This window comes from Myotis lucifugus, unplaced genomic scaffold (genome assembly GCF_000147115.1).
Source record: "Myotis lucifugus unplaced genomic scaffold, Myoluc2.0 scaffold_42, whole genome shotgun sequence".
NCBI lineage: Eukaryota > Metazoa > Chordata > Mammalia > Chiroptera > Vespertilionidae > Myotis > Myotis lucifugus.
Genome location: NW_005871090.1, coordinates 6076916 through 6103815, shown reverse-complemented (window position 1 = coordinate 6103815; position 26900 = coordinate 6076916). Strand labels below are relative to the sequence as shown.

Genomic DNA, 26900 nt, shown 5'->3' with positions numbered 1-26900 from the left:
ATCTATAATAATAAAAGTATAATATGCTAATTAGACCAGACAGCCAAACAACCTTCCAGAGGTCATTCCGGACAACCTTCCAAATGAAGCTATGGCTGCGGGGGCTGAGGCAGAGGTGGTTAGTCACAATTAGGAAGGCAGGGGAGTGGATAGGGGTGATGAGGCAGACAGACAGAGTGGTTAGGGGCAGCAGGCAGGCAAACAGGAGCAATCAGGCAGGCAGGCAAGTGGTTAAGGGCGATTAGGCAGGTGAGCAGTTAAGGGTGATCAGGCAGGCAGGCAGAGTGGTTAGGGGCAATCAGGCAGGTAGGCAGGCAAATAGGAGCCAGCGGTCCCGAATTGTGAGAGGGATGACTGACTGCCAGTTTAGGCCCTGCAGGGATCCCTGTGGGATTGGGCCTAAACTGGCAGTCAGACATCCCCCAAGGAATCCCAGATTGTGAGAGGGTGCAGGCCAGGCTGAGGGAATCCCCCCTGCACGAATTTTGTGCACCAGGCCTCTAATATATATATATATATATATATATATATATATATATATATATATATATATATAAAGTGTAATTGGAAGGTACTTGCTACTTGTCTTCCAATTGCCAGGTGAGGGTATTTTAAACTATACTAAAGGTAGATAACTATTCTTTTATTAGTAATACTAAAAAAGTAGATAAGTGATTTTATTTACGTTCACCTACTTAATCCAAATTTATACATACATAATCGCAGCACTGAAAATTATCAGAAAAGCTTCATAATAAATAAAGTATGAATAATTGGCTTAAGCCATGGCAAATACTTTATACACACTTGCTACTTAGAAGAACTTTATTTTGTCCTCTTATAGGGTGAGAATATGAACACATAGGAAGTCTCTGGGTTGACTTTATCTTTGTCATATTGCTACATGACATTTGGAAAAAATTCACTTCTGAAACAGGCAAATTCTATAAAGGAATTTCCTCAATTAGAAGCCTTAAAAACAGTAATAAATATCTTAGAAAAGTGGCCATGATATTAACATTATAAGTGGCCTAAAAAGAAGTTTTGTTTCATTTAAATAATCCCCTTCCTCCCTTCCTCTCTTCCTTCCTCCCTCCCTCCCTCCCTCCCTCCCTCCCTCCCTCCCTCTCTTCCTCCATTCCTTCCATTTTTTTTAGCAAATTAATGCGCCAACATAGATTGAAGCCAAAATGGGCAGAGAAAACAAAATAGTGGCCCATTTTCTACAATAGCTTCTATATCCAATACAGAGGACCTACTATGAACAAGTTACTGTGTTGGGCTTTGTACAGAACATGAAAATGAATGAGACGTATACCTAATCTTAAGATATGTACATTCTAATGAGGTAGATATGTCATGTATACAACTACTATTTATCCAATACACAAGATAATTTTTGAAGTTTTACCAAAATGTTTTCAAGAAGCAGATCGGACAGTTCACTATTGTATGGGTTGAAATATGATGAAAGGGGAGAAATTCAGCAAAGTTGAAAATAGGCAGACCATCCCCCCCCCAACATTTCTCACATAATTCCTGTCATTAAAATGTTTGCTGAGATAATTTGTGATGGAGGAAGAGAGGTAGGGAGAGAGGGAAGAAGAGCATGATGGAGAAGGGTTCAGTGTAAGGATAAAATATTGGAAATGAATCTTTGGATCCCAGATAAAATTAATGCAACAGAAGGATGGCAGGATGTTGTAGGCCAGTTGTTGTAGGTCTTTGGGAAATGACAAGTAAGTTGGGCTACTGAGCCAGGTATGTGCTGGGCTTTAAGGAGGCATGGAACCAGACTATAGAAAGATCATGGACAACATGCAAAGGGGTTTGGGATTTTTTTCTAGTGGTGTCTATGGTTGGGGGTTTCTATACATCCACTTCATTGTAGGACCCTGTTAGGGTCAAGATTATGATGTGGACAAAGTGGTTCCTCTCTCTGTTGTCTCAGTCTCAAGGCCCTACTCAACTAGCCTGGGTCTCAACTTTCCCCATGCTGCCCTTTGTCTGCTCTACACCTTCCTGCATCCTACCCACTCAGGCGAGGAATGGCCCTTGCTCTGAAAACATGATGTGGGAAGCAGCAAGGGGGCAGGGCGGTGGAAAAAGCATGGGCTATGGGTTCAGGCAGACATGGTTTCCAAATTCTGGTTTTATCTTTTGGTTAACTGAACCAGTTACTCACGCTTTCTGAGTTTCAGTTACCTGCAAAATTGGGATAATGATCCTGACCTTTTACAAACATTGAGATAATACTTTACATCCGTTGAACTGTCAAAATTTAGAAAGAACAAAAATAATGTTTGCTGATGGAAATACAAATTGTTATAGCCTTTTAGGAAAGCAATTTGGCAATATCTATTAAAAACACATACCCCCTCAAAGCATTCCCACTCCTGGAATCTTTCCCATACAAATAAGAGCACTGCTTATAAGGATATATGGGTAAGGAACGTCTGTTGCAGCCTTGTTTGTACGGCAATAAAGTGGAAAGAAAGTTCTTGCTCATCATAGGAGAATGGCTGAATTAACTGCAGTGCATTCACACTATGGAACATTCTGAGAACTTTAAAATGGATGAATTGGATCTACACCAGATGACTCAGAGAGATATCCATAAAGTTTTGCAGTCTCTTACAAAAGAGGATACAGAAAAGTGTGTATGATATGATACAATATCTAGAAAATAAACATATATTTAGCAATGGATAAAAATTTTGAGCCTCCTAGTGTCCTAAAATGTTTAAATGAATTGATTTGCTTTAGTATCTTGTGATGGAGTTGCTATTATCCTTCCTGTTTTATGGATGAGGAAGCTGAGGTGCACAGAGATTAAGCAATTTTCTCAGGGTCACACAGATCAGGGTAGGGCTGGAATCTGGACTCCGGAAGTTGAAATCAGAGACTAGACTCTTGGTCACAGAGTATATGATCAATTTATACAAAATTTTGTTTGTGTGCATATATTCACAAAATGATGCATGAAAGGATGGTCTCAAAATGTGAATGGTAGTTATCTTGGGGTGCTGTGATTGCATGTTAGTTTACTCTATTCCTTATATTCTCTTTCATTATTTGAGTTTTCTACAATGAACATTGAAAGGGTTAAAGAGAATAAAATGGGGCAAAGAAAAACTTATTGTGCTTAGCAGATATCTTGCAGAAAGCTTGCAGCCTTGAGCACAGCATAGCTCAGATAACCAGAAGACACCTGGCATTGGAGGAACCAAGGATGGACCAGACCCTTACATCAGCAGAGCAGCTTGCAGCCAGAAAGGATTAATAAAAACCTATCTCTCCCTGCTCTCTTTGCTGATGCCATTCTCGGACTCAGCCCACCTGCAACCAGGTAATTGGAATAAAATCTTTTTTGCTATATTAAGGCCTCATGTCATAGGTGCGTGACCCCAGCCCACTCTGAACCTTTCAAACATATATTATTTAAAGAATCAAAAAGGAATGAACTCCATTCGTTGTAGAAAAACAAAGGCTTGTATGCATTTCTATTTATTAGAATTTTCTTACAGAAATGTTCATGAACATTTACAAAGTTAAAAGGATATTCCTGACCAGTATAAAATTTAAAACTAAAACTAAAGAAAGGACTCAAAAAGGAGACTGGGTAAGTAAATTATGGATGGTCATTCATAGGAATATACAATAAAGTAATGTTAGACTGTGAAAATATATGAAAAAATTCATAATCTATTGTTATATTTATGAGACAGTTTCAAAATGGCTTGCATTGCAGAGTAGCCTTAAAAAATCCATATATGTATGTGGCATCCCAGAAAAAGACAGGAAGTTTATATACCAGCATAAATCAACAAAGAATTAAGAATTCATCCTGAGGTACTGATTATAGTTACACACCAAGATTTATGTAAAACTAGAGGCCCAGTGCACGAAATTTGTGCATGGGGGAGGGGGGTGTTCCTCAGCCTGGCCTGCACCTTCTTGCAATCCTGGACTGCTGGCTCCTAGCCGCTGGCCTGCCTGCCTGCCTGCCTGATCGCCTCTAACCACCTCTGCCTGCCTGATGCCCATAACTGCTCCCCTGACTACCTGATGCCCCTAACCACTCCACCTGATCGCCCCTAACCACTCTGCATGCCTGCCTGATGGCCCCTAACTGCCTCTGCCTGCCTGATGCCCCTAACTGCTCCCCTGCCTGCCTGATTGCCCCTAACTGCTCCCCTGCCTGCCTGATTGCCCCTAACCACCTCTGCCTTGGTCCCTGCCACCACGGCTTAGTCCGGAAGGAAGTCAGGAATGACGTCCAGAAGGTTGTTTGGCTGTCCTGTATAATTAACATATTACGCTCTTATTAGTATAGATTTTTTCACTGCATGTCCCTATTATTTGGAATAGAGAGAAAATTGTAAATTACTAAGTACTTTAACATTGGGACACTGGCTATGTGAAAGGTGGAACAACCATATGATGAAATACTATGCCTCCAATAAAAAATCATGCCTTTGAGGAATATTTCAAGATTTGGGAAAAATGTTCCTGGTATATTGTTAACTAGTAAAACAGAATAAAGATTTGTTTTTAACAATTTAATCCTTAAAGAGAAAATGATTATAGGCTTTTACCTGTTATCCTTTTCTGAATTTATAATTATTTTACAATAAATACATATTATAAACAAAAATAAATGTTATATTAAAATGGAATAAAACACTATCGTTAATGAAGATTATGTAAGCTTGTAAGTAACAGCTGTGGAGTCACCCTTATGAAGTGGTTCTCGTCTCCCCAACCCCACACTGTCTCTCTCTCCCTCCTGAGTCTCAGGTTACTCTTTATGAAATGAAAAATACATTGTAGCTAAACATAACGCATTATGCATAGGAGACACTCTATATATGTTGGTTCTTTCCCCTTCACTGAACTGCCAGTGGGCAGCAGCTTGCATTCCACACTTCAGACTCTTTCTTTTTTTTTTTTTAAGAGTGTAATGGTAATTTTTAGTTTCTCTTTTTTTTATAATATATTTTTTATTGATTTCAGAGAGGAAGGGAGAGGGAGAGACAGAAACATCAATGATGAGAGAGAATCATTGATCAGCTGCCTCCTGCACACCCCACACTAGGGATCAAGCCCACAATACGGGCATGTGCCCTGACCAGGAATCAAATAGGGACCTCCTGGTTCATAGGTTGATGCTCAAACTGAGCCACTCCAGCTGGGCCACATTTCAGACTCTTAAAATCCAAAAGACCCAGGGGTTACAGGGCACCCACTCCATCAGTGCAGCTTTGTCTCACTTTTGTGGGTAGAGGGGAGGATGCTTAGTAGAGGGGACACCAAGAATAGGAAGAAACGTCAGCCCAAAGAAGCCTGAGGGGAATTTCGTGGGTGGGCCAATGTTTTGTTTCTCTCCCAAGATTTAGACAAGGGATAGAGATAGCATTCACAGCCATCTGGAGCCCACCACACTGGCCAAGGCTTACAGCGATGTATGGTTGGGAATATTTATGCTCATCTCTCACACTCTCCAATCTACTCCCTTAGACGTAGCCTCATCCTTTCTCTTTTGTTGTCTTTGGCAAGGCTAACTTTGCTCTCTTTCTCCCTGTTCTATAGAAAATTTGACCGCTAGCAAGTCTTAAACTTAGAGTGAGGGTTAAGAAATCCTTTGCCAGGTGACATCTGACTTTATAAATACCAAACAGCAATGGCATGACTTACACAAAGCTCTAAAGGAATCCCAGCTTGCTGTGCATGTACCTGAGTATTAATTGATTTTGCCTTTATTATTAACTAGAGGCCTGGTGCACGACATTCATCCATGGGGAGAGAGGGTCCCTCCTCAGCCTGGCCTGCCCCCTCTCAGGGAGTGGGCCTAAGCCAGCAGGTAGACATCCTCCAAGGGGTCCTTAATGCTGCCACGGAGGTGGGAGAGGCTGCTACCACCACCGCTGTACTCGCCAGCCATGAGCCTGGCTTCTGGAGGAGTGGCACTCCCCCTGTGGAAGTGCACTGACCACCAGAGGGCAGCTCCTGCATTGAGCGTCTACTCCCTGGTGGTCAGTGTGTGTCACAGCGACTGGTCATTCCGCCGTTCAGTCTATTTGCATATTAGCCTTTTATTATATAGGATGAACATATGATTTGGTCTGGTTGAGCTTCAAATTCAAATTGGGTAGTAAAATACTAAGACAGGAGAATCAAAATGTGTTTAAATAGCTGTCCTCCCCCACCCAAGGTGCCTGGGCCTTGGCTGTGAGTGAGGATGAACTATTATTATGAGCGTTGAGACAAGTAGAATGAAGAGTTCTCCTTGAATTAAGAAGATTGACTATATTTCAAATAATAATAACTATATAGTAGTTTCAACCAGAGTACTTGATATTACTAATATGAATTTTATTCCTGTATTTATACTCCCCTTTTTGTGATTACCTCTATATTTGATAACTTAAATAGCCTTAAGATTTGTACTCCTGGGTGTGTTTTTTTTTTTTTTTTAGGATTTAAAGTATAAACAGCCATTAAATCAATAATTAGAGTATTTTTTTAAGAGTAGAGGAAGAAATCTCTCAAAAAATAAGTGAAAGCAGTATTTTACAAATAACCTTAGAATTTTTATTAACCTATAGATAATTTCTTAAGCCAGCTTTACCTTGGAATTCATTTCAATTAAGTCCTGGCTGCCACATCCTGGGAAGGCACCCCTGTGTGATTAGCTTACTCATCAGTATTCCTCCTCCTCCTCACATCTCATCCTCTCAATGCAACTCCTGCCCATCTGGGGGCTGTAATGATCATTGGAAACAGGTGTCTTCAGTCTGTAGCTCACAATCTAGCTATTGTGACATAAGCCAATCAGTAGTACCTCCTTCTGTCAGCAGCTTGCACTGTTAGCAATTACGTGGGGGCACATGGATGATATGCATCCATTCTAAGTACCCAATGGGAAATATGTCTAGAACATCTGAACAAAATCACTGCGATAGAAGATACCCCAGAAGACACTTCCTCTTAAAATTATTCAACTTTCACATAGAAATTTTAATTTTTAAAAAATCTCAGCTCCCAAATCAAGGCACATGAGCCAGCCCATGTTTTGTTTGCTTGTTCTAAGCCTTGCACTCCAGAAGATGCTAGTATCCTGTGGGGTCCAAAGTTATAACAAATGTAAAGCCAGACAAACCAACAAGAAAAGCTGGAAATTACTGATGAGTCTTGAAGGAAAGAGAGAGAGAGAGAGAGAGAGAGAGAGAGAGAGAGAGAGAGAGAAGGGCAGTTCATTAGATTGTTTGTTCCCAACCCAAGAAGATGATGCTGGGTCAGGATCTGAGTCTGGAAGCAAAGGCAAGAGAGCAAGGGCTCCTTCAGGCTGCTTGGTCAGCAAACATGTTCTGCCTTTTAAATGGGAGAGTTTAATATGCACTTTTATAAGCAATCTTATAACTGCAGAGCTCATAAATAGCCCAATTGTCACCAAGGAGATATACTTATGCATGAAACTAATAATAGTGAATATTTGAAATGAATCCCCAACTCTATTAACTTCAACTTGACCTCAATCTTGGGAGATTTCAATGGCAAATTCATTTCTTTTTTTCATTCTAAGCTACATAATTACCAGTCAAGATAGCAGTCCTAAGCTTTCAACTAATAATCAATTAAAAACAGTGGTACAATGTCCATACAGAAGGCCAAGAGACATATGAAACAATGCTCAAAGTTACTGATCATCAAATATATGCAAATTAAAACAACAATGACGTATCACCTCACTCCTGTCAGAATGGCTATCATCAACAAACCAACAAATGACAAATGCTGGCGAGGATGTGGAGAAAAGGGAACCCTAATACACTGCTGGTGAGAATAGTGCAGCCACTATAGAAAACAGTATGAAGTTTCCTCAAAAAAATAAAAAATAAAAAAGGAACTGCCATTTGATCCAACGATTCCACTTCTAGGAATATATCCTAAGAAACTCGACACACCAATCAGAAAGAATATATGCACCCTTATGTTCAAAGCAGCACAATTTACAATAGCCAAGATCTGGAAACAGCCCAAATGCCCTTCAATAGACAAGTGGATGAAAAAGCTGTGGTACATGTACATCATGGAATACTAGGCATCAGTAAAAAAGAAGGATCTCTTACCCTTTGAGACAGCATGAAGGAACCTAGAGAGTATTATACTAAGCAAAATAAGCCAGTCAGAGAAAGATAAGTATCACATGATCTTACTCATATGAGAATCTAATGAACATATGGAATCTAATGAACAAAATAAACTGTTGAACAAAATAGATTCAGAGACATAGAAGCATGGAATAGACTGATGAATCTCAGAGGGAAGGCGGGGGTGGCGCAGTTGGGAGAGATTAACTGGGAAATTTACATGCATATATGCATAGTCCATGGACATAGACAATAGTGTGATGAAGGCCTGGGAAGGGTGGGTGCAAGGTGGAGGGGGTCAATAGGAAAAAAAGTAGGGACATCTGTAATACTTTCAACAATAAAGATAAATTAAAAACAAAAACATTGGTACATGCTGTTTCAAGAAGGAAAAGGCAAATTATTATATTCTATATGCTCTATTTGTAGTGGTTTACATGCTAATGGGGATTTTAAAACACTTTTCCCTAGATCAAGAGGTTAATGAATATTAAAAATGTATTTCAGTAAAATCCTTAAAACTTCACAATTAGTCATTATTAGGGAACTGCATTTGTAATATATCACAGAACTCTTTGGAGTTGCCACCATTACAAATTTCATGTAGAAAAAAAAATCCTAAAAGCATTCTGAGAAATTGATCCTGGCATGAGCAATTAATGGTGTGGGATCCTGAAAGCTTCAAGAAACATCACAAACATTGTGTTTCTATAAAGGTGTGATATCTCCAAACCAAACAACTCAACAGGAAAACACCTCAGCTTCACGAACTTAAATTAGGTTCTCTATCTTGTTTCCTAAACTCTGCCATTCAACTTCATGACATTTACAAAAAAATTCTTTCACAGCTACATGATTGGAATGTCCAAAATTATTTACTTAGGAGGAACATCACTTTCTGTCTTTTCACTCTGACTTGGTCAGGTTTATTTCTCTGTCTAAAATGAGCTGACTTTCTTATCGGAACCTATGTGACTATCTGACATTATTTGTATTTTTAGATATACCAAGTGATCAGGGATAAATATATCAGATAAAACCAGGAATGTCAGAACACATATCTGAGTAGATGAAGGGAGTTGCTAAGGGATTCATTTTAAAAGTGGCAATGAACAAGATAAGGGCCATTGAAATAACAGTGTAGACTCTAGAGGATGGTGTTGGGCCACCCAGATCCCCCTTCAGGAATGAGGGACTTATTTTCCCAGCTGCAGGCAGCCCTCACCCATCTCAAACCCCCTCAGTACATAGGAAACCTCATTTAGAAAAGCTCATTTACCAGGCAACATGAAATGAATGATGCAAATAGCTGTGTATTAAACTTTTAGGACAACTTTAATTTTCTAAACACCAGTTCAAGGCATTTAGAAACTATGCTAGGATCAATTGTCAAGTATGGGTTTATTTTCATAACACTCCAAACTAAAGAAATGCACTGAGCATATCCATCCAAAAGTCTCAAGTAGATCACCAGATGTCCATTTGTACAACTACAACAGAAGGATTTTTCAGTAGTTACCAGTGACAGATATAAAATAATACTGCCTTTTTAAGGTGAAGGGATTAAGAACTGCAAATTGGTAGTTACAAAATGGTCACAGGGATATAAAACACAGCCTAGGGAATATACTCAGTAATATTGTAATAACTGTAAGTGCCAGGTGGGTACTTAAAATATCAAGGGGAGCACTTTGTAAAGTATAGATTGTCTAACCACTATGCTGTACACCTGAAACTAACACAAAATAATACTGAATATAAACTGTAATTGAAAAATAAAATTTAAAAAATAGATATCAAAAAATAAATAAAATAATGTTACCTTTTTGTGTGGGGAAAGACAAATGTTACCTTTAGTCAGGAGGGAAAGAAAATATTTTATATATATATATGGACCCGGAGACATAGAAGCATGAATGTCTCCACTATTTCTCCCTCAAATTTTCTCCTATAACCTAAATCAACTTTTTTCTTCTTTTGGAGATACTTGGGTCAGCAACATTTCCTCATAGTAACTGTCCATAGAATGAGGAATGATGCTCTTGCCAAAGATTTATTTCTAAGGATGCTTTTCAAACTTCTTCCTTCTTATGTCTGGATAATGAAGCTCTCTGGTAGGTGGTTCCCAAAAGCCACTCTTTTAACTTATTCCTGAAGAGTAGCCATAAACAGCAGAAATGCCTAATTCTGTTTAAACATCTTTAAACATAATTTCTCCAATCATTCTCTTGTTTCACAAAGTTACATTTCAGAGGAACAAATGTAAATGCACATGTAAATTCTAAGAGGCAGATATGGAATAAAGCAGAGTGGGTGAGATAATTTATTGAAATAGAGATGCTTAAAGAGAATTAGATAAGATTTTGCTCGCTGCATCATTTTTCCATATAAAGCAAACTCAAATGGCCTCCTAAGCGATTTTGATTTTTAGATGTAGTAGGAGCCTCTTACCTTCGTCTTTACAGACTTCAACGGCCTCTTCTGAAGCAGGGCTGTGCACAGTAGCAGCACTGACGCCATCTACAAAGCAGACAAGGGAAACACCGGCTCAGAGTTAATGCTGCCAAGCAGAGCCTCACTCCCAGCATGCCCCCCACCCACCACTGGACCACAGGAATATGAACCTGTTTCATGCTCTCATATACCGAACAGTATTTGAAGTGGTTAGTGGTTTGTGATTCCCTCTTATAATTAATGAAACAGAAACCTTCAGTTAAGACAGAGCCCAATGAACTACAAACTATTTTTTGGCAAATAATGCTGTTTGTTGGTACTATTGTACCTTGGCATTTTGCTTCTTCCCCACCTCTAGTAGAATGGTACACATTTTTCTTAAAACGGATTGTGGAGGAAAGGAGACTCTTGCGAGTTTCCACAAAGTGCTTTCATGTGTGTGCTTTTCAGATTTGGTTTCCTTAGCACAGCACCTCTGCGCCGCAGTGCCAGGCTGTGAACCTGCAGGGAGCACTTTGAAGGCTGGCAGCACAGACCCGGAGAAGGGGATCCCTGGTAGGAAAGCACCACAAGCCACTGGGAATTCCACGTCACCCAAGCGCAGAGTGGGGAGAAGGAACTTGGAGGTCCCTGCGCCCCTTAGAGCAGCAATTAACCTCCTCAGAGTCTATCTGTCTTCTCGGTACATGGGCACCCCAGTGATTTCACTCACATTTGGCTTCCGGGGTAATAGATAATTAACTTACTAACATGAAACTGGTAAATTTAAGACATGAAAGATTATCAAAAGCATTTGAAATGTTTAATGCTTGACGACTGGAAAAGGAATAGTACATATTATTTTCATGCAGTAACCGGGTCTTTAAACGAAAACGTTATACATGCATGGCGACTGACACACATTTAAAGGCAAATCCCATACTTTCTAGCATATGTCTTGTCCATAATGTATATGACTATTACTTTTAGGTCATGTCTCTATTGGAACAGAGATTAAAAATTTTAGTAGGGGGATAATTGGAAATAATGAATCATTTTCTTTTGTTAAGTGACATTTTCCTATTTAATAAAGAAAGAATAAACTATTAACCTTGAGGTCACATCTTCCCACTTCTTTATTTCTTTTCACAGCAAAACTCCCTTAAAAGAGCTGTCTGTAATATACTTCCTCGGTGCACAGACTCTCCACAACCCACTCCAGCTGGCTTCCATGCTGCCCAGGAATTCTCTTACAAAACGTGGCGGCGACCTCCCTTTGCCGAATCCAATGGCTATTCCCCTTAACTTACTTGATTTCTTAGTAGCATTCCTTTACTCTGTTCTTTCTGAAACACTTTCTCGTGGCTGCTCCTCCTCCCCTGTTGCCACATATCTACATGTAACAGTGTCCCAGCGCCCACTGATTTCTTTACTCATGTTCTTTCTAGTGAATCTTATTCAGTCTCATGCTTTTAAATATAATTTATATGCAGGTGACTCTCAAAACCATATCTCTGGCCTAGAGCTCTCCCTAGAAATCCAGACTTCTATGTCTGACTGGGTTTTTTGACATGCCTTTGGGCTAAGAGTTCTCTCAATTTTACCATGGCCAAAACTGAGCTACTTAACTTTCTCAGCAAAAGCTGTGCCCTAAGGCCAATCCTCCACATATTGTATAGGTAAGTGGTACCATCATCCCATAATTAACTAGTGTTAAAAACCTAGGCCTTGTCCGGCTGGCTTTGCTCAGTGGTTGAGCATCGACCTATGAAGCAGGAGGCCACACTTCAATTCCCTGTCAGGGCACATGCCCAGGTTGTGGGTTTGATCTCCAGTGTGGGGCATGCAGGAGGCAGCTGATCAATGATTTTCTTTCATCATTGATGTTTCGATCTCTCTCCCTCTCCCTTCCTCTCTGAAATCAATAAAAAATATTAAAAACAACAACAAACCTAGGACTTTCTTCTTCCCCATTTCCCACCTCCAATCCACCAGCATAACTTGTTACCTTTGTCTCTAGAATGTAACACAAACCAGTCCATTTTTGTCTCCAGTTGCAGAAACCACCATCATTGCTTTCCTATGGTACCTTCTAACTGTTCTCACTTTGGCTCTTTAGATCATTTTAACTCACAGCCAAGGCAAGCTTATTATATACATATATGCATAACCATGGACACATACAATAGTGTGGTGAAGGCCTGTGAGGTGTGCAGGGTAGAGTGGGTCAGTGGGGGGAAGAAAGGGGGACATCTGTAATACTTTAACAGTAAAGATAAATTTTTAAAAAGAAATGGAACAAAAATAAAAAGTAAAATAAAACATAGCTTATGTCTCTCCTCTTCTTAAAAACTCCCACTGGCTTCTCTTTGTAGTTCTAATAAAATCAAATCTCATACAGTCAGAAGTAACCTGGAACCATGACCTCTTACCAGATTTCACACCACATTCCTCCAGTCCACCGTGCTCCAGGCATCCCCCCTTCTTTCAGCAGCATGCCAACCCAAACTGGCCTAGAGGCATTTGCATTACCCATTCCCTCCATTTTAAAGGACTTTCATCATCTCATCACTTAGATCTCATGTTTACTTTTTCAATTTAATTTTAAAATGTATCTTTATTGCTGAAAGTATTACAGATGCCCCCCTTCCCCACCCATTGGTTCCCCTCTCCTCCCCCCTCCCGCTCTCTCCCCAGGCCTTCACAGTATTCCTTCTACATTTCCTCATTTCTCTGCAAGGCATCTGTCACTATCTTACACCTTCTGGTTGTTTATTATTTCTGGACCTCCCCATCAGAATATCAGCGTTGAGCGTTCAGGGATAGTGTCTTTATAGTTTACTGCTGTGTCCCAGTGTCCAGACAGTGCCTGTGAATGACTGAGGAATAGTATCCACAACTTTGATTTGGTCTGATTATGACAACAGTAAGAACGGATGGGTTATGCTAGTTTGAGATTGTGGGATTTTTTTTCTTGATGTGGAAGAGGCCTGCAAAATTGTATAATCAAAATTGAAGTTGGAAATTATATGGAATGAAAAGCAGGTGTTTTTAGTTTGGAAGAATAACAGCAGGTCAAAGGGCTTTAATAACCAGAACCACATCTTCAGTTCCTCTGCACTTGGATTGGGAGGCTATGAAACGAGCAGAGTGGGCATAGCAATGCGTGTTGGCACTGGCCAGGGTCGCAGCTGAACCCTGCCACTAGGGCCCAGGCCAGCCAGCGGCTCATTTGGAAGAGCAAGAGGAGCCCCTCAGGTGTGCATTTAGGAGTGTTTTTTCACACTGAGAGGTTCCCATATTGTGGTAATGACACTATTGATCCAAGAGGTAGCGAAGAGGGATTACATTTTACTTGCCTGCTAACAGGCAAGATGATCCCAAATAAAGAAACTGCCTCTTCTCAACTGCTTAAGGGGGAAATGGTAAATAAATAAAACACAGGTAAATGTGTGTGCACGTATATACGGGTGTGTGTGTGTGTGCGTACGTGTGTGTAAACAGGAATAGGAAAATTCTATGTTGATCAAGACAATCTGAGACGGAGCAGTGAGTGAAAAAACCTGTGAATCCTCAGCATTCAGAGGATGGCCTAAGCTGTCAGCAGTTAGCTGACTAATATTTATCAGCCCAAACAGTCAAAACGGTGACAGCTTTTCACATAAGACTCATCTTCCAGGGAGCATAATGATGTGTGGGTCGGGAGCTGGGTGGGGGCGTGAATAACAACAGCTTGCTGTATCAGAATTCATTTCATTGCAAGCACTGCATCTCAGCAGAGGGAGCCCACTGACCCCGTCGCAGCTGAGCAAGGTCCCTGCTGCCTTGCTTCAGTGCTTTCTCTGATTGGCCTTCCTCAATTCCATCTTCCAGGTCAATAATAAAAGCCTCCAGTTCTCTTGCTAAAGTTCCAAGGTTAATGTAGGAAGTTTCCATTGCAAAACTTATCCCAACACCTGGTTTATTTCCAAGATTTCAGCAGAGGGCCCAGGACGTGCCTGGCACACATTAGATAGAGCCACTATTTCAAAAATGCACCCCCCATCCACCCCAGCACCACGGGCTCATTAAAACTGGGAGAACGACCTGCAAACTAAAGAGAAGAGGGTATTTTAGGCTGGGCGGTTATGTTGATCGCTGCATAATTGTGTCTATTGTTTTTAAAGGAGAGCGCGCCTGAGTACAAAATGGGCCGAAAAGAGATGATACCTTGAAGGTGATCACAATCTCTTTGGAGTCTTTTGAACATTTTTTAAATGTTCAGTTTGTAATCTACAGTCGAAGATCTGTAAACATTCAATTGATACATCTGTTCTGTGGTGAATAGAGGGGAAGTCAAGAAGCCTTCAGATCTCCCTTCAGCTTTGTGTGTGGGGTGGTCAGGCTCAGCGACACCACCTCCCACAACACGCAGAGAAATAACCAGACATGTGGCTCTTCAAAATGTAATGCAAAACAGTAAAGAACACTCCACTCATTGTGGAGGGGAAGGCTCTCATTTAATTCCTTTAAACATTTTTCATTTCTTTCTTTCCCCCGCCCAAATCACATCTGCTCATTTAAACCTGCCCTAAGTCAGCCACGCTCTGACTGGACACTCCAACCTCTGCTCATCCCTCTTCGATCTCTGCTAAGCAAGCTGTAATTACATGGAAGAAAAATGGAATCGGCGAATGAGACATGACAATGTCCCCTTCTGAGAGGAAGCCCTGTGACTCCGAGTTAATAGAGTTGGTGGCTTCCTGGGGGAGACCTGAATGAAAGTGAAGTTAACCTGTAAAAAGTAGAAGCATTTTCAGAAAACAGTACTGAGTAAAGTCATTGTTCACCTCTGTGGATGAGGCCTAGGAGACTCTTCAAAAGAAATCTGAGCCCACCTGCTTCTTGGCTCGGCCCTTCCATTTCTTCCACGCTTGGCTTTTCCTCTGGACCGTTCTCATCTTTCAAGAAAACCACAGAGGGAAAACATTACATCAAGTCAATTTATAAAATATCTCTTTATGGCTAATATGCAGCACTGAAATTAATTGTAACCAATGTAGCATGACTCCCCATAAAGCAAGGCAGAGAGATGAATCAGAGGTATGAAACAGAAAAATTACCTACATAAAAAGGTGCATTTATACTCCTCCCTTCCACACGATTTGCTTGATGAAATGTTGAACTGCAGTAAACAAAATTCACTCAGCAGTTCTAGTAACATCTCTCTCCTCGCACAGCATTTCCCAAAATGCAATACAGATTTTAAATCCAATCTTTTCTCCCTTGACTCAAGCAATATACACTGTGTAAGAAAACTTGGTTAAGTTTCTATGCCCTTTATTTTCCTGTTTGAAATATATTGTAAAAATATCTATTTTTATTTAACATATACATCAAAGCCTAACATATCTACACTATGAAATATTTCATCTTGAACAAATTATGATGGTCCGGTTTATGCTATCACACATAAATCCTTGAAAAATAAATAACTGGGCAGCTGCAATGGTGGCTATCCACTAGAAACTAACATTTTCTTTAAGCTTAAAATATATATTTCTCTGAATTTATGTGTAGAAAAACAAACTTTTCAAAGGCAAATAAAGGCATATTTTATAACTCATTACTGGGAGGCTTTCCAAGTCTCTTTTAGTTTGGAAAATTTTTTTAATGATAAATTTATATAAAGACACAGAAACAAAATATAAAACATGTAGTTAAAGTACAGAAAACAGAGACGCAGACACTACCAGCATACATTACTGTATCCTTTGTCTATCAGGAAGTGGAATCTCTCTCCCCTTTCCTTGGATCTGGACTGGTGCTGTAACTTGTTTAGACCAATGAAACATGGAGGTGATGTAGGCCCTCTGAGCGAAGGGCACTGAGAGCTAGTAGCATCCACACTCTCCCTCTGGGAAGCCAGCTGTCATGCTGTAAAGACACGCGGGCTAACCTACCAAATAGAGAGTGAAGGGCCACACGGCAGAGCACCAAGGGGCCAGACCTGTGAGTGAAGCCTTCTTATAGCCTCTAACCCAGCCCAGCTGCCAGCTGAATGCAGCTGAACAAGGGCCTCAGCCAAAAACACAAGGAGCAGAAGAATCACCCAGCTGAGCCCCGTTAAAATTCCTGACCAGCAACCAGGCCCAGATCACTTAACCTTGTTTTGTTGGAGTGCTGTGACCCACCATCTGCTATTACTATTAACTCTTCATCCAGAGGCAAGAGGTGGTGAATTTTCCCCAGAAATCTCAACTAGCAGAGCTAAAACAAGAGCCTCAGAGAAGCAATGGGAAACATTTCCCCAAGCCACACTATAAAATAACCTAGTGAAGAGAGTTGCAGATGGGAAAACATTCAGAATTGACCTCGATGAAAGAAAAAGTTTATAATGGAATGACAAAAGTAAATGTATAGAAAGAGTGACACTCGGTGGGGAAGAAATGCTATCATTGGATGCGTGAGTATGGATAGAATTACCTCTGCCTTGCATTGGGGGACAACTTAGGGGACACCGTCTAACTTTTAATATGAGGACCTGGGGCAGCTCTGTAGCCACCTAAATCCAATGTTCTCCATTGCGTTTTTACAATGACCACGTGATGATCTGACATTTTCTCTCTGGCTCTCTGAGTGGGCTACGGCATTGGCTTTTGTTCTGGGAAGGAAACAGCCATCCCAGCTGCTCTTGCTCCCTTAATGAGGCAAGTTAGTGCAGGAGCACGTGTCAAAAACATAGGTCAGTATGTCCCCTCTTCCTCTCATCAAACAGGCTCAGAGTCAAACAGGAAAAATCTGCCAACTTATCTGTCTCACCCAACAGACGGACCTTTTAACACGAATTTCACCATAGGCTTGAAGTTTACAGTGACAGGTTGCCTTTAAAATTAGTCTAGTTACCACATCTCCTAAGGAGTGGGGGTTAAAACACTTTCTTGTGAAGAGAGGAAGGGAAAGAGAACAATTAAGTCATAGGAAAGTGAGAAATTGGTTCCAGCAGTTCTAAATGCATGAAAAGGAAATTCATGGGCAGACCCCCGAGTCAATACAAACCAGTTTGGCTGTCTTCCTAGTCTACTGTTACTGAGTTTTTACCTTTATCCTCCATGCCCTCCCATTCCCTCATGCAGTCACCGAGTGGCATGCTTTTGTTTTCCACTTTGAGTCTTGGCCAAACAGTGTTCTGGTTACAGCATTTCTGCCTTTGGGCAGAAAACTCAAGAGACACTTTGCATGTTTATCAGGGAGAACATGCATCCTAGAAGAATGCTGGATTTGTCATTGGAGTCACATGCCCTCAAATGAAAAGGGCCACCAATTTGCAAAGACATGCACCTGCAAATCCAGCAGGGGGACCCAGTGTAGAAGTCTTGCTTTCAAAACCCAGTTGATGCATTTTTGGGCAATTAGATTAGCATTCATTTCACTCTTTTAAAAGGACAGTTTGGCTGCCTTATAACTTTCCATCCATTTTAAATGCCTCAAATGGGTGAGTTTTTAGTGAAACAGTGGGTTTCTACTGGTAGGAAAAAAAATATCTCATTACACGTTTACCCATAAGGATTTTATAAGGACAAGCTTTCTTTTATCAGCCTTGTCTGTCTAGTTATCTTCACAGGAAGCACATAAACAATAAAGTTGAGTGGAGTGGGGAATCTAAATGTTTGGTTTTTAGAAGGGTTTAAAAGGCATATAATAGCCCTGGCTGGTTTGGCTCCGTGGATAGAGCGCCAGCTTATGGACTGAAAGGTCTCAGGTTTGATTCTGGTCAAGGGTATATGCCTGGGTTGTGGGCTCGATCCCCAGTAGGGGTGCAGGAGGCAGCCAATCAATGATTCTCTCTCATCATTGATGTTTCTATCTCTCTCCCTTCCTCTCTGAAATTAAAAAAAAGGCGTATAATAAACGTGAAGAAATACAGGAAAGTAACATACTATTTTGTTAGCTAAAAAAAAGTCCTAGAAGAGCTGAGTTCTCTGTTAATACACCAAAAGGTGATTATTTACTTCAGAACATAAATTTCCACAGCATTGATGTGTCACATGATGCTTTATTTTCCTATGCTCAAGACCACAGTGACCTGTGAGAATTCTAGGGGTGGCATTATTTTTGTTTCTCCAATATTAATACACTGCTTCTCACTGTTTCAACACATATATATTGAGCATATACTATATGTGAGATATATCAGAAATTTTATAAAAATAAAAATGAGAGACTTCTGCTGTAAAGTGAATTCATGTAAGTGGAAGGAATGTACTACTGGTTAGAAGATGATAAGTATGCAGTCCATGTGTCATTCCATATAGAAAAGTTTTGCAAGGGCAAAATCTCAATGTCATGGCCACAAATTACTTTCCTGATATCTGTAGTTCCTTTTGTGAACTGTGCGTGGGATGGAAAGTAAATCAGAGCAAATCCATCCTTACAGCTGTGGCAACAACCTGCTGCCTGCTGCTTGCTGCCTGCTGGTGCACTGTTGCCATTTCTTACAAAACTCCCGAGATTTCTGGACATGGACAGAGCACAGGCCATTCAAACACTGTGGATTGCAAATTGGATTATAGACTCCAATTCTTCAGTCTCCTGCAATGTATTATACATCTCAGTGTCCTCCCACTGTAGGCAGAGAATACTTCCCACTCCAATGATGTTGGACTTGACCCCAGGTGACTTGATTTGACTAATGAAATATTAGTGGACACGATGTGAGCAAGGGGCTTAAATGTGCTGCATAATTGAACTTGGTGCTTGTGCTTCTGACGCTTGCTGTGATAAGAAATGCCCTTTAGCACTGGTTTAAAGAAGAGGAGAGATATTATGGCGCAGATTTCAACCCGAGCCACAGTTTGGAGTTAAGCCCAGACAACTCACACCTTGAAAATGTGCTGCCCAACAGAGCACTACCTACATCAACTGAGCATAGCCAACCTGCACCACCTGTGATCATGAGAATAGATATTTTTGTTGTAAGGCACTGCATTTTGGGGTGATTTGTCACAGTATCATTGTAAAATAGCTGATTAATACAAATACTATAATATTATTTTTTCTCAAGTCAGGAGGGCTCAAAGATTTTTTTAATTAGCACTTTTTATTTATAAAAATTTAGTCGTTAATTTTGTATTTTGACAACCAGCTACATTTTCATCTGTCATATTTTAAAACTCTCTAGAGGATACACGCTTGAAAACTAAATGTACCTTATGTAAGGGGGGCATGCTGTCAAAGAGGATGTACTGCCAACTGTGATGTTTATATTTTATTTAATAGAGCCATGTAGGCAGCAAGATACTAGCTAACACTAGCTAACATTTATTGAATATTAGTTATGTTCTACTCAGTGTCTTCATGCTTTGAAAAGATTATCAAATTTAATTCTGAGAACAACTCAATGAGGTTGACATTATTATTATCCACGTTTCATGAATCTGGACACTGAAGTGCAGCGATGTTAAGGAATGTGCCTAAGGGCCCACAGCTAGCAAGTGCTGGCAGCTGGATTTCAACTCAACCAGCTGATGCCAGCGCCCAATATTGCTTCCTTGGAAAAGTAACTAATATTTGTGTCTGGGTAAGGTATTTTCATTATTGGTCAGCAAAAATGTGGGAAAATGATAATATGAAAATAGCAGAAGAACTACACTATAGTCTCATATAGATTAACACAGAACACTGAGAATATGGAGAATTGAGCTCTTCTGAAACTTAAACCAAGTAGGTGCAATGCTGTAACTCCAGAATTATTTCTTTAATGCTAAAGGTATTTTTATTTGGGCATAATTTTAAACAACAGAAAGTTATAAGAAACTTTGTTTTCCTGAACCATTTGAGAGCAAATTTGGGACATAATCACCCCCTAATCACCCCCATCAGCCTTGAATACTTTAGTATATTTTCTACAAACAAGGACATTCTCTTCCATAACTATGGTGCAAACAAGTTTGAACAATTTTCAATAATATCTTTTATAGCAATCGGGGATCACACACTGCATTTAGCTGTCATGTCTCTTTAGTCCCCTTTAATCTGAAACAGACAAGCTTCCCCATCCCTGGCCAAGCTCTGTGCTGGGTATTTTGCATCTCTTCCACCCTGCCCCCTTCAATGTGAACACCAACCTTGCTAAGCTCTACCTAATGGCTTTAGGAAAAAGGGAAGGAAGGAAGAAAGGAAGGCGGGAAGGAGGGGAAGAAGGAGGGAAGGAAGGAAGCAAAGGAAGGGAGGGAAGAAGGCAGGAAAGAGGGAAGGAGGAAGGAAGAAAGGGAAGAAGGGAAGGGAGGGAAGGGAAGGAAGGAGGGACCAGGGAAGGTTAGTTTGAAACACTTTGTTCTGGAACTCATCAGCTGATTGAGTTATTTCAACAGATTCATCTTCCGAAAGTAAGTTCCTGAGTTGGGTGCCTCATTATTCTCATGCCTCACATGACTCTTTAAGTGCAATTACCATGACATTGTAACAGTTCTCTGAGTCGGACTTTTATCTACATTTTTAGAGATGAAGAAATCAAGGTTGCAGAGGGTCAAGTTCCCTGAAGTCCCACAATTAGCAGCAGAGTTGGGATTTAACCTCAGATCCAGATATGCCAAAGCCTGAGGTCTCTCTTTCTTGCCTTAAAGATTTCTGTGACCTCTTCTGACCCTTGAGAGCTAAATTGTAAGAGAGATGCCCTCGCTGTTCCTGTGTTGTCCTCAGTACCCAGCACAGTCCTAAAATCCTTGGGGTCCACAAGCACTTGTCACAGGACTGAGAAAGAAATGTCATTTTCCCCTAAGCAGTAATTATTATTTTTTTTGCTTGAAACATATTGTAGTTCTCGATGTAGAAAAAGCACCTGGTGTCTATTGAGCCTCTGGTTGAACCTCATTAAATGGTGGATTAGTTTTAAAATGTCACATCTCTTTGATCGCACAAAATGGCTCCTAAAAGTCAAATGTAGTGATGTTCAGGGAGCACATGGAGTTCAAGTCCATCTGCTTTCACCACCCCTGGGCCAGCCTTCATCCCTCTCTCCTGGGTTGTGATAATGACTCCAATCATGCTTTTCTCCTTCAGCTCCGTCCTCAAAGTCTATTCTCAACTAAGAAGCCAAATTGTTTGTCTTGAAATGTTAGTCAAATCATACCATTTCCCTGCCAAATGCTCTAAAAAACCCAAAGGCATCAAGGCCCCATGTGCTGGAGACTTGTTTTCCTGCCCTGACCTCTTTCTAGTCTCCTCCCACTTCCCCTGCCCCAGCTGCACTGGGTTCCCGGTGCTATTCCTCCAGCACACTAGGTCTCTGCTCTCCTGATCTTTCTACCGCCCATACCCCTGCCTGGAGTGCTTTCCCCAGTTCCTTCCAGTCTGGGCTCACCTGTCCCCTTTCCAATTAGGTCTCATGTCCCCATTCACACCCACTCCATTCTTCTTATCCTAACCTACTTTTTATTTTTGTCTCCCTCCTTCCCCCAGTTACTATCACCTTCTATAGAATTTAGATAGGTATTATATTCATTGTTCCTGTCTGTCTGTTCCCATTTGACTGTAAATGCCTCCAAGGCAAGCATCTTTGTTTGTGTCATTACCTGATTGATGTCTCCTAAGTACTTAGAAGGGCCATATGGTAGGTGTTCAATAATATTTGTGAATTAATGAAATATGCTCTTCCCGTACTTGGCCTTATATGGCTACCTCACAAAGCAATCAGGAAAAAAAAAGAGAGAAATTATCTTCTAGTCAAGACTATTAGAAATGTACTCATGGAATATAGATTACTTATGAAATCCAAGGTTCATCTGATATGTGAGAAAGACACTGAACCCAGGCTCTTGTTATGCTCTACCTATCACCATTTTGTGTTCTTACTGGGCAGTTAGTTAAGAGAAGGAATCCCTTCCCCAGGCTAGTGAAGATTATCTGTGAACTTGTTATAAAATAGTTATCCAGATTAGAGAGACTGAATACCTCGTAGTTAAGAAGATGGTGGGACATGGATAGTTAGTTGGCGGGAATGCTGAGCAGTGCTGTCCTGGTTGCCAGAACCACTTCTACTCAGAATAAAATCTAATGGTGTCATAAGCATGCCCCATTCACAGAGAGAATGTAAGACCTACAAGTTGATCTTCAATTATGGGGCAGAGAAGACTATCATCTTGGTCTTGTATTTTTCTAGGAATGTCCCCAAACGGCATATTTGTCCAGCAGAGGGAAGAGGAAATCATTGAACCTGATGTTTTCAAGAATATGTGTTTGTCAGGGGAGACCTAAGTGTGATGCATGTTGAGAAAAGGACACATATGAGAGAAGAACATGCAACTGTCCCTTCCAGATATTTTGTATGAGCGTAGGTAGTGCCAAGTGTTCAATAAGGTACTCAACAAATACCTGCAGAGGGGCTGAACTCGGCAGATTTCCACCCTGAAGGTGTGACCCTGGGATACTAAAACTTGCCTTGGCATATCTTGGTTAAAAATAGCACAGGGCAATACCCCAAAGAGCTATTTTAAATACCACACATACCCTCTTAATAGGTAACATATGGTTCTCCCATATGGCATGTTAATACAAGTACTTTTACTCTGATACAGTTAGTTTTAATCCAAGGATTTCCAAATAATTTACAAACACTTCATTAGCATGGTCATCCCTGGGGAAGGTGCAGAGCCTCACAGAGACAAAGCATCCTGCTTACAATCAATAACTATTAAGGAATGACAATAATAAGAAATATATTAATATGGCATTTTTTTTAGATTAAGGAATCAACAATGGGAATCAAGCAACTTTCCCAAAGACCTTCAATGACCTCATGGTGTAAGTAGGGCTAGTAGCCAATTTATCCCGAAGCTTATGGCTATTCTACTAGTTGACCTATGTTGGTGAATTGGCCATGGATTACACTAGTTTTCAGGTGTGCACATAACCTCAAGTCTATACCATAAATGGGAAAATTATGGTGTGGGAAACTAGAATAAAGTTAGTATAGTAGTATTACAGTGGGATTTCTTTGAGCTTTCTCACTGTCTTAAACACACCAACAACTGTGTTTTGTCATTAACTTTAAGCCCTAAAATATCTATTTCTCTGTATTGTCATTTATATTTCTGAATTGAGATAACTGGTATGTCTACACATTTGTTTAAAACAGGCACACATTGTGCTCGATGCAGATTTAAATCTGAACTGGCAAGAAGAGACATCGTTTTGCTTTTTTTGTTGAAGAATAGAAAGTATATTAAAAATGTTCTTTGAATCATTCAAAGAAGAATCATTCCAGAAATAAAATCAAAAGCTCTTTGGTATCTCTGTCATCAATTAATGTTTGCTGAGTACCTACAAAGGTCAATATTGTGGAGAGGGAATACATTAGCCTGTTCAGAAGACAAAAGGCCTTCCCTTTAGGAGTTGACAAAACGAAGATGGATGGAGTGGTTTCATGAGAGGCACAAGGTAAAATTGAGGCTAAAGACAATTACACAGAGGAAAATAGAAAATTTTATCTCATTTCTGTAAATCTGAATAAATGGTGGGTATTTGAGCTGAATTAAATGAGGAATATCTAAGTAAGTGCTTCAGTTCTCCACTTTGCTTTATCCACAATGCTCTCTGGGAAATCACTGGTTAAGGATGTATCTGTAGGGAGTACAGGTGTCCTCAGGGAGGGGGTCATTCAATACATGAACATTTGAAGTAGCAAGCAGCCCCACATTATCATAGGAAGTAAAAACCTTAATCTTTGTGTTTCTATCCTAGATCCTCTTTGAAATAGTTGCTCCTTTAGTGTGGAAACATGCTAGTTTAAGTGGTGAAAAATAAACATTTTAAGATTCTGGTTTGGAATTTTGAAGTTTAGGATGAAAGCAATGTATGGGTTTTCCACAATTCAGTATGAATGTTTTACAAAAATGTTCCCTTACTCAAATTATCACCCTATAGAGGATGAAAATTGACAACCACTCCTAACTGTACTATCAACTATAAAAATAACAGTGCTTTCTATTAGTCTTTTATCTATCTTTTAAAAAGGCAGACATCTAGTAATGGTTTTGTTTAACCAAATGTTTACTTAATAGCTATTTGACATTGTACCAGAATAAATTTCAACATATTATTCTATTTATTTCACATGAAAATAATTCACAAGGGCAGAAACCACACACCTTTGAGCAGAGAGAGCATGTTTTATTCATGTGAAAATTTAGTTCTGGGAAACTGCCTTCCCTGGGACCCAGTGCTTTCTGTCTGGAGGAATCTGGAGCAGTGTTTCTCAGACTTCTCAGTGCATCAGCATCCCTTTGGGGGCGGGGAGGGGGGGTAGTTAAAATACAGAACTGGGTTCTGGTTCAGCAGAGCTGGAAGAGGCCCGAGCATCTGCAATTCTAACAAAATCCCAGGTGATGCTGCTGCTGTGGTCTGGGCACCACACTTTGAGAACCACTGGTCCAGGCTCTGGAGTATTAAGTGGTAAGAACAGAAAGGATCCTATGATTTATTTTCATTCATTAAATATGGCTACCAATAGCCCATTCTTAGCTTCATTAATATTGCTCATTTTCCAACTTCTTCTGACTCTCTGTAGCCACTAGTTGAGTACTCCCTTAAGATTACAGTAATATTTCTTAGTAGAAAGAAGAAATGTTAGGCTTTTCATGAAATAAATCTATAAAATGTACCTTTTCAATTTCACTAAAACTATATTGTCACCTTATCTTAAAAATGAATGCATCCGTGAAGAAAACTGATGCAGTTGGGAAGGTTTCTTCTGTTCTAGATGCTGTGTGGTTGCTACAGAGAGAGGAACAAAAAAGGGGGGGGGGCTACCCTACCTGAGCTTACTGAGGAGACAGTGGGTGACCCACAACCCGGGTTAAATACAACAAACCATGTGCTGGCAGAAGCAGGGAGGGCTGTGGGGGATCTTGGAGGAAGCAACCAAATTCAGGCCAGAGGGGTCAGGGTAATCTTTCAGTAGAGTCCTGCCCCAGCCAAGACCTTTGTCATTGATTAGGTATTTATTGAGCAACCCGTGTCTATCAGTCTCTGTTGTTAGCGCTGCACTGCACAGTGTGATAGCAGGCAGCCCCATGTGGCTATTGGGCACTTGAAATTCAGTACTTCCAATCTGAGATGTTTGGTAAATGTCAAATACACGTCGGATTGTGAAAACAGCACAAAACAGTGAAACGTATCTTATTAACAATTTTTATATTGATTCTATGTTGAACTGACAGTACTTTGGCTATCCTGAGTTAAGTAAAATATAGGGTTAAAATTAATGTAACTTGTTTCTCTCACTATTTTTAACATTGCTCTTAAAACAGTAAAAATTACAAATGCTTTTGTGACTCACGTTTCATTTCTATTGGATGGCTCTGCTCTAGAGATAACTAGTGAGGGAAGGGACTCTGGAGCTCAGCCCTGTGGAGCTGATAGATATTGTAGCCGGAGCCCACAAATCCCTACCGCTGTCCTTTGGCACTCACCTCTGATTTCCCTGCACTGCGGTGGCTTCTGCTCATAAACACCTGTGGCCCTCTGCCTTAGGATTTATTCTAGTCTCTACAGGATGCTTGCCCTGAGCAGCCAATCAGGAAGCAGCCCTCAACCAATCATGTACCGGAGTAGGTGCATTAATATCCTGCTTCTGTGCCCCTTGAGAGGGACAACTCTGAGGCACATCCCACATCACCTCCCAGAGTTCTCCTTCAGGACCCAGTCCAAGCTGTCCACAGGACAATCTGTACCTGTATTTGTTTCCTTCCCTTCCTGGTCTTACTCTGCTCCCTCCCTCTTGGTGCTTCCTGGGATCAATCCTTAAATCAGCTGCTTGCCCTTGAATCCTTGACTTACATCTGCGGGACCAACCTAAGCCATTTAAACCAAATAATTTCACAATCATATTATCCCCAGTCTTGATACTAATGGAGAGAAGTACAGGTTGCCAAGATCATCAGAGGGGCCTTCCCCATGGAAAGGACATTTGAACTGAAGAATAAGGCATTTACCACATGAAATTAATCAGTACAAATTAATGATGTAAGAAAGGGAGACATGGATGTGTGTTACTGGTAGAGTGAAGAGCATGTCCAAAGGTTCCTATGTGAGAAAGATGATGGTATCTTTGAAGACAGGGGGTGGCCAGTGGGACTGGAGCGTAGATGGTAAGTGCACAAGGTGGAGCTAAATAAGAAATATCCAGAGAAAGGGAGTAGGATGAATTGAGGGAAGAGGGACTATTCCACAGGTTGGGAAACAAGACCCAGGTGAAAGTGAGCATTATGTTTGCAGAGTCTCAGTGATTAAGCCCTGCTGGAGCCCTGACAGCAAAGGGAGGGACCTAGGACCCCC

General features: G+C 40.6%; 1 protein-coding gene across 1 annotated transcript in view; it reads right to left on the bottom strand.

Annotated features, from left to right (window-relative positions):
• Positions 1–26900, bottom strand: part of MACROD2 (MACRO domain containing 2) — a 1891634-nt gene that overhangs the window by 113569 nt on the left and 1751165 nt on the right. Inside the window, exons 11-12 of the mRNA XM_023753208.1 lie at positions 15464–15526; positions 10605–10673 (exon numbers count right to left, since the gene is read on the bottom strand). Of these exons, the coding sequence (XP_023608976.1) occupies positions 10605–10673; positions 15464–15526 (132 nt within the window). The remainder of the gene's footprint in view (positions 1–10604; positions 10674–15463; positions 15527–26900) is intronic.